Source organism: Coenobita brevimanus, chromosome 93 (assembly GCF_032717465.1).
Source record: "Coenobita brevimanus isolate Jiangsu-jjx chromosome 93, ASM3271746v2, whole genome shotgun sequence".
In the NCBI taxonomy this organism is placed as follows: Eukaryota; Metazoa; Arthropoda; class Malacostraca; order Decapoda; family Coenobitidae; genus Coenobita; species Coenobita brevimanus.
The window spans coordinates 25,169,964-25,182,742 of record NC_137046.1 but is presented as its reverse complement, the minus strand read 5'-3'; the positions used below and the strand labels follow the sequence as shown (position 1 = coordinate 25,182,742).

The window sequence follows — 12,779 nt, the reverse complement described above, 5'->3', positions numbered from 1 at the left end:
AGAGAAAATGAACCACAAATAATATGCCTAACTGAAACAAAATTAACACCAAGAATATCCAATGACATACTAAACTTAGAGGAATACAATATATGGAGAAGAGACAGAAATTTAAAAAAAGGAGGAGGAATTATAATATTAACTAAGAAAAATCTAAAAGTCAATAAAATAAAACTAGATATACCATCACAAGTAGAACTGATTGCAGTAGAGATCAACACATTTGAAGGGAAAGTAATTGTAGCCAATTTGTACATGCCACCCAGATCAAACACATGGGAAAGAGACGAATATGAGGACCTGGCAGAGAGTACAATTCAGAGTATAAGATCCTTGCTACATAAAATGGAAGAGAAATCGGAAAGAATTATACTAACTGGAGATTTTAATACAAATAAAAATTGGAATACTCTAGATATAATTAGCCAAGAAAGCTGTTGGGACCAAAAGCTCCTGGATCTCGTGCAAGAGTTTTTCCTAACGCAACATGTGAGGGAAACCACCAGAAACAAGTGTAGGCGTGCACAGAAGAAGCGGGGTCGAGCATGTCGGTGCAGGTAGCCTGCTTCAACCTACTTTCCGGATTCCACGGACCATTATTGCCTGCTCAACCCGTGCAGGTAGACGTGTACAGACTGGAGAGCAAGATGGACGTTGATCTCCTGACTACCAAAGTATTTTAGCGACCTCCATTGTGGGACAGAAGGAGTAAGGCAGTAAGCTCCTTGCAAACAGAAATGTGGCTGATAAACTGTGGGCTGAAATAAACAAAGAATATGATTGTGAAGTTAAGCAAAATAGTATTTTATTGTGTGAATGTAGTCCTGTTTATGTGGGTTGATAGCTGAAGCCTTATCACAAATATATTTTGTTGACATTAGTGCAGTGGAGTACAGACGTTAAAGAAACAAGCAGTCGACAGTGATCAACAGTTTTATTAATAGGTCTGTTAACTTAAATAGTGCTTACAAGAGTAATTTGATTAGCTCAGTAGTAAAGGTACAGCAAGCGAAACAGATTCCAAACCTGGTTTATTCTCAGGGTACTACCAAAAGTGATATCCAGATTTTTTATTCCTTGCAAACTAAAGGATGATTCAATAAGAATGATTTAAAGATTTCCCTAACATACTTAGCTTCGTTGGCTGGTCTTCCTGGACAATGCATATGATTGTTTTGCTGAGGAGCAGAGACGGCAGTCTCAGTTAGATGTTGTTCAACTCCCTCTTTGTTTGTAATAGTGTTATGAAATACACAAATACACTTTACAATGTGATAAATCAAATCGCTGTACGCCTGGTGAATCACAACTGACCACTCCTTGTCCCTCGCCTTGCGGGTCAGTGCTGGTTGCCAAGTGTCCTTTGTGACCATCTACCCATGCAAGTAATCAGCGTGCTGCGTGGGTCAGCGCCGGTAGCCAGCGCGCAGGCAATCTGCTTTGTGTACGCACGCTAAAGGCTACAAAATTGACTCTGCCCTGTGACCGTGACCTACGTCACATTACTCTAGAAAATGTAAGTGCTTCCTTCTCGCCAAACCCTTAACTCTTCCACCAACTTTGATTCAGATTAGATCAGAACTTTTTGACATGTCTCTGTCCAGTGATCTTGACCCCTGGCCTTTCCCTGTGATCCTAATCTTTGAATAATTGTTCTCAAAACCAAATAGGGTTCTCCTTGTTTTAACATGAACCCCTCCACAGTGTTTAACGTGCATGTCACCTTGACATGTATTATTCAAAGTGTTGCTTGAGCTGCTCGTTTTCTGCCTGCAATAATACTCTGGCTTTAAAAATCCCAAAAAACTACAGCACCAGTGACACATCTGTTATAATCCATGCTTACCTAAGGTCCTTATCGTTGGTAACTCATGTAAAATTACAAAAAGAAAAATATCTTTCAAATCAAGGAATTACGATTTGCCTTGTTTGCCACTGACCATAATAGGCTAAGGTCTGTTACCACAACTGCTTGCTTCCCACACTCTAGCTCGTGCGGAAATGCTCGTGGTTACAGAATTATAATCTACTATAGGGCTCGAAGAAGCACTTCTTTTGCCATATTGCACACTGCAGAAAGACCAAAACCTAGTTTGTACTGGACTGGCTGTAATTACCATAAACACACTTTTGCAATATAATTTTATATGAATATTTATATTCCATGAAGTTTAATAGCCAGTAATCCACTCTGAACACATTTATTTTCTCAAAACGAAAATAAGTAAGCTGCTGCTGAGCCCACTTTAGACAAATACAAAATCTTGGCTTAAACAAAAAAGCACCGCGGGTGGATTCCCATCACTTTGGCCAGCAAAAACCGAGTACAACAATGAATCCGATCCGTCATCTCTGCGACAGATATATGGGTTTTAAATAACTTTGTGACTGACCAAGCGCTGTCCTACGCATCAGGAAAACGGTGTCAAGTAAGGTAGCCGAGGCAACGTCTACAGTGACATGCTTAGAGCCAAAAGTGGCCACAGCACCAAACCGGAGTTGTTTTGGAAACTATTTAATCTTCAGTGAATACATGCACATCGTTGGAAAGCTTCAGTGACTTTTCTCAGAATTCATTACCCTATTGCTGAAAAGAGTCAGAAAGTACCAGACTGAACACAAAAACTCGGTAATCTCAGAAATTATTAAAGTTACATTGGACCAATACACATTGTTAGAAAGCATATGGAGGACAAATGGATTTTCCCAAACTTGGTTTTCTCAAAATTCGCCACTATGCTGGAAAAAAAAAAAAAAAAAAGCTGAAAACCTCTAAAATGGTCATCATAAAGGTTAGCTTGAAAAGTGTTAAGGTGAAGCAGATCTTCGCACTGGAAATCTCATTAAAAAGTAAATGCAATGGGTATATTTACTTGGCTTATATACAGTGTATATATATATATATATATATATATATATATATATATATATATATATATATATATATATATATATATATATATTATATCTATCTATCTATATATATATATATATATATATATATATATATATATATATATATATATATATATATATATATATATATAAGTACATTCATATCAGTCCTGCAGGATGGCAATCTTCTTTTAGATAATATCAGTCAAGTAGGATGACATTCTTCTTCTTTTACATAAAATTTCAGGATTAACAACTTCCCTTACTCAAGACCACTCTGCACTTTTAAGTGTGGAAGCCAAAGTTAATGCAACTGAGAAAAAGCTACACTTTTTAATGGATTAACAGTAGATTTGGTAAACTGTCGCATTACCACTAGACACGTACTTCCCTTGAAGCAAAATCATTCAGGTGTATGCACTTTTATTTCAACAAAATCACTTAAGGAGCAGAACGTTTTAACATAGAGCTTAAGAGTCCGGTGTTACTCAAAGCTCAGCTGGAGCAACCTGTAAGAAGCAGACAACTTTTAGAGTACCAGGGTTGCCATTCGTACGATAATTATCGTACATGTACCATTAAACTGCCTCTCGTACGATGTACGTACCTTTTCTTATTATCGAACGTTCTGTACGATAATTCTGTGTTTTATGGCATAAGAGTTTTAATTTTAAAAAATTATAATAAAAAAAAAAAGCCTTTTCATCAAGAGTAAATCTTTTCCAAAGATAGTATGTTATCTGTAAAATGAGAAGTCGTAATTTTCCTTAGTACAAGTAGGGTAATTGTGTTTGAGGTAGCTAGGCTTGATGTACTTTTACTGAACGAAATGTACAGGCAAATTCCGAGTCACATTGAGGGTTGATTGTTACGGTTTGATATTCATCAGTCGTCACCGTGAAGTACTATACAGTATAAAAGAAATATTTGATAAGAAACAGTTACCTAAAAGCATCTTGTGTAATCAGTGATTTGTAAATAGCGTAGAGGAAATGTTTATTTTATTAAATAAATATTGATGAATCTAATTAACTTTTCTAAACTGAATATTGTTATATAAACCTCCCTTAAATGATACTTGCTGTATACAGTATTTACATTAACCATTACATATATCAAAACTTTTATGAATTTCCATCTTTTCTTTTTTATTACATGATACTAATGCTGTTTATATAAAGTTAAAATACCATTGATCTCCATCATTTATTTTATCACCATATTACAGTCAAACGTAGTGTAGTAGTAGCAGAAAAAATATACGATAATTTTCACAGGCATCCGATATATTTTTACGATAATTTGGGTGGAAAAACGATAATTTTGAAACCTTAGTACGTAACTCAATCAAAAAAAAATCTGGCAACCCTGATTTAGACACCCTTTGTGTCGAAAGTCTGATTAAATTTAACATCAAGGTATGTTACAATATTACTGAGTAAGACTACAATATGACAGGGGAAGAGGGCAATCAAGTGATTCAAATCACCAGTGATTAGACGATGGAGGAAGAGGACCTTAGAGTGTATATGGCAAGATTTACAGTTTAGATGATAGTGCCAGAAAGCTGCAGCAGTGAGGAGACTAAATAATAGAATTACATAGGTGAACGAAAAAATATTTATGAAAAACTTTCAGGATATGTTAGAGCTAATAGGGAAACAGCAACACAGGCCCAGTATGCATATCTAGTACTGAATACAAATGTGTTAGACGAAAGTTATGAGCAAATTAAGGTTGTGAAAACTTGAATATGAAGAAAGAATATTGAAACAAAACTTATATTCACTGTCTCAGAATCGGCTCAGAAGAGATTTAGGCAGTCTCTGCAGAAAACTGTAGTGAACTTTTAACTCATAACCTGGATTATGATCGCTTTAAGCATGCTAATCCTTTTGCTCGACTTAAATATCATTTAAAATTAGTGACAGTAAGAATATATCGGAAGGAATCTGTCTTATTCTTGCCTTGCAGATGATCAGCTACTAATTTACTTGACGTCCGCCAGGTGCTGAAGAGTGGCCACAAAGTCGAGGTAGTGGATGGAGAGGAGATGGAGGCGATACGCAAGGACTTTCCTGGATACAAGACAAACCTGATTCGCCTCACTCCAGGCAGATGGCTCCTTCTTGACAGATACACACACTTCGCCAACCGACTCTATGATTTCAAGGTTAGATTTTATCTGCTATATATTAATCAGTTTCTGATTACTGTATTATGTAACTGAAATAATAACCAATACAACTGGTCAGTTTACAGTTATTACCATATTCCATAAGTTACTGGAGTTGATTGATTTTAAAAATTACTCTTCAGAACCACTGCTAGTCATAATGAGTAACAGAAGTAGATTATTTAACCCGCCCCATCCCGACCACTTTTCCACCACTGACTCCCCCCAATCCCGACCATTTTAGGATTTTTTTTTTTTTTGGCTCAAACCTTCGCTTTTGGTGAGAAACATCGAAAATTCATAGAGAAATCGCTCACCTGAGGTTGAAACTACTCATTACAGGTAGGAGTACCTCCTTACCTTACTGGGTTTTCTATCTGGCTTGCACCAAAGAAAACGAGTTCTATAGGAGGATAACTATTTCACACCACTCATAAACGGTATTTATTTATTTACTTGGTACGAATTTATATGTAGTGCAAGAGTTTATTGGTTTTCAAGCAGTCATATAGGCATTATAAGCATTGTTTCACTCACTAATACCTGACCTTTTTTTGCCACATTACCTGATCATCATTTCTAACTGTTTCTTCCTCTAATGCTATGTAAAGTTTGTCCTCCACATTGTCATTGATTGGGGAATCACTCTGGCCCTGAATTTCGTACCGTGGCATGACATGCCTATACTGGCCAGGTCACTGATAACAGGTGAATTGCTGAGACAATGGCATACAGGGGGGGGGGGAGGAGGTCATGCTGGGTAAGGCATCGTCCCTGCCTGGCATCTTGTTGAGGAAGGTGTCACGTGTAAACGTACCAAAAATGACTCGCGAAAATTGAAAATTGTGCACATTAGGGACCTTGCAATTTTTTTGCATTTATGTACGTCGACGGGATTGGCAGTGACAAAACGTGTGGACGTTAAAGTACGTCGACGGGACGCCGTGGGTTAATAATCAAACAATGTGATGTTCTGCAGTGAAAAAAAAAAAAAATCTATTCTCTTTAATTATTTATGGGTTACAACAGAGATAAAATTTTGTCAGCTACCCCAACAAATAATGAAGCATTAAGCAAACCATGGTAAAATTCCTGGATGGACAGATGTATGAGAAAAGATTGCAGATAGAAAATAAGAGTCTCAACTTGTGCAAGTCGGCAAGAGATCACAAAGGGCCCACGGCAATTGTTCTACCTTTTGGAAGTTGTTATTTATAGAGTCTCCCTTCTTACAGAGGGAACCGAGCCGTATACAAAGTCTAGTTAGAGGTGGTAGCGCGGTCTACCTATAAAATTTGCTACGGACATAGTGGACAAGTGCAGGAGACTCAGATGGTTTAACAGCCTGAAGGATGTGTCATTCTCAGTACGAGTATGAAGGTACTGTAGCTTGTTGGTCTTGATGAAGAGGATGACTCTGTCTATCATATCAGTCATATCTTGGTTGTTGGTGCACCTGAAGATCAAGAGGCTCTTGAGGTCGTCTTCTGTGAGGGATGAGAGTTGAGAGGCAGTCTTGGTTGGTAGAAGTGGGATGATTGTAGAGCGGTGATGATATGAAGGCAGTGAGGCGGTGGCAGCAAGCTTGTACCGATTTTCTTGGTTAAGTGTTCACTGACGCACGTAAATACACATGCTACAGAGAGGCTGGAGAGATTTACAAAACGAGCCCGATTAATTTCTTGCTTGTAGAAAGAAAGATGCGTGGGAATATTGTTGATCTGAGGGTGGTGAGAAGATGATGCATAGAATTTTCTCATCACGTGGTATTGGTATGCAAGGTAAAACTGTGAGGAGCGAGTTCGATATTAAGAGAGAATAGTGGTGAGAGTGAAAGATCGAAGGTGAAGATGCAGAGGAACAAAGATGGAGCAGAAGAGAGGTAACAGAGAAGTTAAAGTCAAATAATAGGAGGCAAATAGGGAGTAGACTGTAGCACCAGTAGAACAGGGCGGTACTCCCAAGGTGGATAGAATGCTGATGATAGGGAGAGCTGGAACTCCTGCTTCATCAGCCCTCGGGACTAGTTCCTGGCCATCCCCCTTTGCTGAACGTTTCCAGTGTTTCAGTAACACAGAGAGTAGGCTAGCATGCTCTCCAGTACAAGTTTCTCTAACTGTCAATACCAAACTACATGCATATTACACAGTACACCTTTTCAAAATTCAGCCAAAATAGTGTCTCATAATCAAGCCTCGGAGTTCTCAGGGGAGGAGGGGGGAACCATAAATGCCCCCACCGTCCGCCCCTCTCCCGGCGACAACCCAACGAGATGCCTGGGACCACTGTCAGACTCACTTCTTCATTTCTGCAACTTTCGTGGCCTTTCCTCTGAAAAGTTGAGCATCATCTCTCCTCCTCTAAACCTCACCTTCTCATCTTAAATGAGCCTCGGCTGTCTGAGGCAACTGATAGCAAATCCTTCCCTGTATCCTTCTACTTTCTCTATGCTCATTTCAAAGCCAAAGGTAGCTGTTGTGTATTTGTACACAACGACTTATCTTGCTCTCGTGTTCCTGAATTTGATTCTTCAGTATTCTCGACTCTGGTTTCGGCTATCCTGTCATTCTCTGACAAAATTTATCTGTGCTGTTTACTTATCCCTTAATTTTATTGACTGTGAAAAATTCTTCGACTATCTTACTTCTATGATGGAAAACATCCTATCCATTCCTCCTTTCCCTGAAATCTCTATTGTTGGAGATATCAATGTTCACCACCACCTTTGGCTCTCCTCTCCTTTTACTGACCTAAGTGATGAACAAGCCTACATCTCACAACCTCACAAACAAAATACTCAACACAAACATGCACAATAACACAAAAAGATGGCTGGCAGACTACTTAGCAGGCAGGTGTGCAAACGTAACATTTGCCGGTCAGTCTTCTAACATCAGAAACTTCACAAACGGCGTCCCCCAAGGATCTGTTTTGTCCCCTACACTCTTTAACCTGTACATGCACGACGTACCCACACCCCACACACCACAGATACACATAGCTTCCTATACAGATGATATAACACTTACATGTACGCACCAAAACGCAAACACAGCTGCACACATCATTCAACCTTACCTCAACACACTACATGAATGGTTCACCACAAACAGACTCAAAATAGCCCCAGCCAAATCTACAGTGATTCTTCTCACAAACTGGACAGCAGAACACAGTCACATCTTACACCTCACCATAAACAACACTCCCCTACCACACACACACTCACCCAAAATCCTTCGTGTAACATACAATACATCAATGTCATTTAAACAACACATCACAAACATTAAAAATAAAATAACACCAAGACTCAATGCTTTGAGGCCACTTGCCCATACAACATTCGGACACAACAAAGAAACCACCACCACAGTATACATACGTTCAGTGATGAATTATGCAAGCCCTGCCTGGGCTTCTAACCTCACCAAAACACACAACAGCACACTACAGACCATACAGAACAAGGCCCTAAAAATAATCACAGGCTGCACAGCTACTACACCCACAGACCACTTACATCAAGAAACCAAAGTCCTCAAAGTCAAGGATCATCTAGACATGAGAGGCACCCAGTTTCTTGCTGCAGCCTCCACAAACCCACAACATCCACTACAGTACATGGCAGCACATCCACCCACACCAAGGAACATCAAAATAACACCCAGCACACGATACAGATACTGTCATCTCTCCCCCCTTGCCCACCTCAGACCAGCTTCCAGAAGCATATCCACACTCAGATCAATCGCCGCTCCATTCAGTCACTTAAAGAAAACACACTGCTGTATGCATGGCCTCCTGGCATCCACCCTTCTGAATCCTATCTTTCTTGTGAGGACAGGGTCCACCTGGCCAGGCTGAGATGTGGACACCATCCAGCCCTCTTAAGCTACCTGAAGAGGCTGGATGACTCCGTTGCTGATGCCTGTCTAGGATGCAACACAGCACCCCATACTATTAAGCACATTATGGAAGACTGCATTGCACACAATCACCTACGCCAACAACACAACATACACTCTTTGAGAGCTCTGTGGGAAAGCCCGGTCTCGGCCATGGCCTTCCGAAGGGACTCGGGGCTGTTCGGCCAGACTGCCCTGGAAACAACTACTACTACTACAAGCCTACATCTTTTCTATCGTTAATGAGCTAGAGCAGCTTGGTCAGCACCCTACCCGTATCCCAGACTGCCTTGGAGGGAGTTCCAACATACCTGACCTCTTCCTTGCAACTAATCCTTCTGTTTACACTGTTAATCTTTCCTCTCCGTTGAGCTCCTCCAATCACAACATTATCACATTAACCTATCCTATCGCTTCAGTACGGCCTGTGGACCCTCCAAAGAAACGTCGGTTGTGGCTCTTTGGAGCTGCTGATTGGGAGGTCTTCAGGCAGTACTTCTTTTATTTTCCCTGGAATGATTATTGCTTCCATGGCCGAGAGCCATCTGAGTGTGCCATGCGCATTCCAGAGGTTATTCTCTTGGGCGTGGAAGCATACATTCCTTTCTCATATCCTTTGACTAATACAAAGAAACCTTGGTTTACTCACTCTTGTTCTAATGCTGTCCACAACAAGAAGAAGGCCTACAAAAGGTACCAGAGCCACCCCACCCAAGAATCTCATCTTTTTTACGTTTCTGCTTGGAATCATTCTAAGTCTGTTCTTCGCACTGCAAAAAATAATTTCATCCGTACTAAATGCTCTCAAGTCTCCAACTCAAATTCTTCCCGCTCCTTCTAGTACCTTGCCAAAAACCTTTCTAACAACTTTACCTCATCATCCTCCCCTCCTTATTCCCACTCCGATTGCTCTGTAGCTATTTCTTCTGCTGATAAAGCAGATCTCGCTCAGACTTTCTCCTCCAATTCCACTTTAGACAATTCCGGTGCTGTTCCTCCACCACTTCCTCCCTCTGACTGCCTCATGGCTGGCATTAAAATTTCTTCAACTGATGGTTTTTCTGCCATCAATGGCCTGAATACTAACAAGGCATATGGGCTGACTGGGTTACTTCTGCTGTTCTCAAGACCTGTGCTTCTGTTCCTGCACCCTGCATATGTAAAGTCTTTTGCCTTTGTCCATCAACTTGTACCTCTCCTTCTTGCTGTCCCAGAGAAGGGTGACCATTCCCAGCCCTCTAACTTTCGCCCAATTGCTTTAACATCCTGTACCTCAAAAGTTTTCGAGTCTATTCTTAACAAAGAAAATGTAAAGCATCTTTCCTATCACAACCTTCTTTCTCATCGTCAGTACGGGTTACGTCAGGGACGCTTCACTAGTGAATGTCTCATCTACCTTTCAGACTCCTGGTCATCCTTCTTTTGAGACTATGGCGAAAGTTTTGTCACTGCACTTGGCATCTCACAGGCTTTCAATGATGTCTGGCATACATCTTTAATTTTCAAACTGCACTCTTACGGATTATGTCCATCTATCTGTGCCTTCATCTCTAACTTCATTTGTGGTCGTTCTATAGCTGCTGTTCTAAGACAGCCACCATTCTTCTTGATCTATCGATAGTGGTGTTCCTCAAGGCTCTGCTGTATCACAAACTCTCTTCCTTTTATTCATCAATGACCGTCTGAGGTGTACAACTAACCCTATCCACTCATGTGCTGATGAGTCCACCTTTCACCTTTCCATTCACTTCCTGCAGTATCCATCTCAGCAATTACTTCAACAAACAAAAAATGAGGCTATGGCACACTTAATATCTGACCTGGCTCGTATCTCTGACAGGTAGAAGTCATCATGTTGTTTTTAATGCGTCAAAGCTCAGTTTTTACACCTATCAACCCAACTAAATCTTCCACAGGAGTACCCACTAATGTTTAATATCCAGCTCAATCCTGCATAATCTTTAAACATGCTTCAGGTTTCATTTTCTCTGGATTTATCTTGGAATCATTACAGTACATCTCTTGTAAAATCTACTACCAAGAGATTGGGTGTGCTTAGCCGACTCCATACCTTCTTTACCCCTGCACATTTGCTGACTTTATACATGTGTTCTATTCGCCCCTGTCTAGAGTACAACTCTCATGTGTGGGGAGGCTCCCCATATACAGCTCCTCTCGACAAGGTGGAGTCAAAGGCTTTTTGTCTCATTAACTCTCCTCCTCTTACAGGCTCCCTTCAACCTCTGTCTCTTCGCCGCACTGTTGGATCTTTATCTCTTTTCTATAGCAATTTCATTGGTCACTGCTCCTTTGAACTATCGGCTTGCACTCCACCACCGCGACTGGCGCGTAGCACCCGTCCAGCAACAAACTCTCATCCTTTTTCTGTCTAACTCTCTAATGTAAGTGTTACCCGTTACTCCCAGTCCTTCATTTATGCAACCGATCAGCTCTGGAACTCTCTCCCTCTATCTGTATTTCCCACTTTCTATGATCCCCAGTCTTTTAAACGCATTGTGTCCAGGCATTTGGAAATGAATGGATCTTGAATTGGGCTCTATGTTGTATTGCTTTTGTTTTTTCTTGGAAGGAACGGTTTACAGACTTCTGGTCTTTGGTAACTTCTTTCTTGCATTAAGGAAAAAAAAATCATCTATACAACTTGGAGGATGCTTATAAGGAGCGTTTGTCTGGGAATGTTAAAGCTGTGCGTGGTGTCACTTGATTAGCTATTAGTAAGAAAGCTACAGCTTGGTGGAGGAGAGGCAGGAAGGGCAGTGTAGGAAAAAAAGAAAGGTTTTGCTTGCACTGTTGTTGTTGTTGAGTAACATTGGTCTGTGTGGCTAAGCAGACCCATCAACTGCAAACAAGTAACCTCCCCTGCTGGGCCGTCCTGTGCAGTGAACTTGTACTCCCTTGTGGTTGACACCGTTTCACTACAGCGAGGGGCGGGGAAAAAGAGTTCAGGTTCGGTTTCCGGATAGAAGCCAAGCTTGTGTCTCTCCACCCAGTTAACACGGGCACCATAGTAGAAGCACCCCATTAATCGGTTATATGTTTATCACCCAGCACTGAAAACGTTTTCCAGGGTTCCAAAATCCATTAGGCTTGTCAATCAGTGCATAGCCACCTGACGTGAATAGAGGAGTAATTAAAGTGTCAGGTAAATGGGAGAAACAGGAAGAGAGGAGAGCAGGCTGAAAAAGAATGGTACGACGTAGGAGCACTACTTCAAGTGAGTGGATGATGCTCGCCACCACCTACCACCTAGACGGCTAGAGTACATGTAATAAATGAGTCCAAACAAAAGAAGAATGGAATACACTGAGAGTAAGAGGCACGGAAAGAGACAAATAAAGAGAAAAGAAAAAGTAAATGACAAACTTCAAAGAAAGATGCATATTACCCCGAAAACAAGGAACTTCTGCAAAAAGTTACGAAAATGTAAAAATGAAAGTGAAAAAAGTGTGAAAGTGTGAGGAATGAAATAAAATGGAAGAATACCAACAAAATAACATAAGTAAGGGACAGAAGGAAAGAATATGATGAAAAGCTGATGAATGGGAATGAAGGCAGAAGGCAGTAAATGTGATTAGTTTTCGCCGTGTGCCAAGAAACGAAATGTATCAAAGATGCGCCATTGACAAAAACTGATGACTGCTGTGATGCGGTAGAAGAAAGGAACGACAGCAGGTGTGGATGAGGCGTTTGCAGAGATGATTAAACATAGTAAAGAAAACGGAATGAAGTGTTTGTTAGAGATATGGAAGAAGGCTTGGATGAGTGGAAATGGATCAAAA

General features: G+C 40.6%; 1 protein-coding gene across 1 annotated transcript in view; it reads left to right on the top strand.

The window, feature by feature from the left end:
* Window positions 1-4,397: 4,397 nt before the first annotated feature.
* Window positions 4,398-12,779, top strand: part of LOC145412385 (sulfotransferase 1A1-like) — a 238,192-nt gene continuing 229,810 nt past the window's right edge. Inside the window, exons 1-2 of the mRNA XM_080282274.1 lie at window positions 4,398-4,427; window positions 4,904-5,068. Of these exons, the coding sequence (XP_080138400.1) occupies window positions 4,398-4,427; window positions 4,904-5,068 (195 nt within the window). The remainder of the gene's footprint in view (window positions 4,428-4,903; window positions 5,069-12,779) is intronic.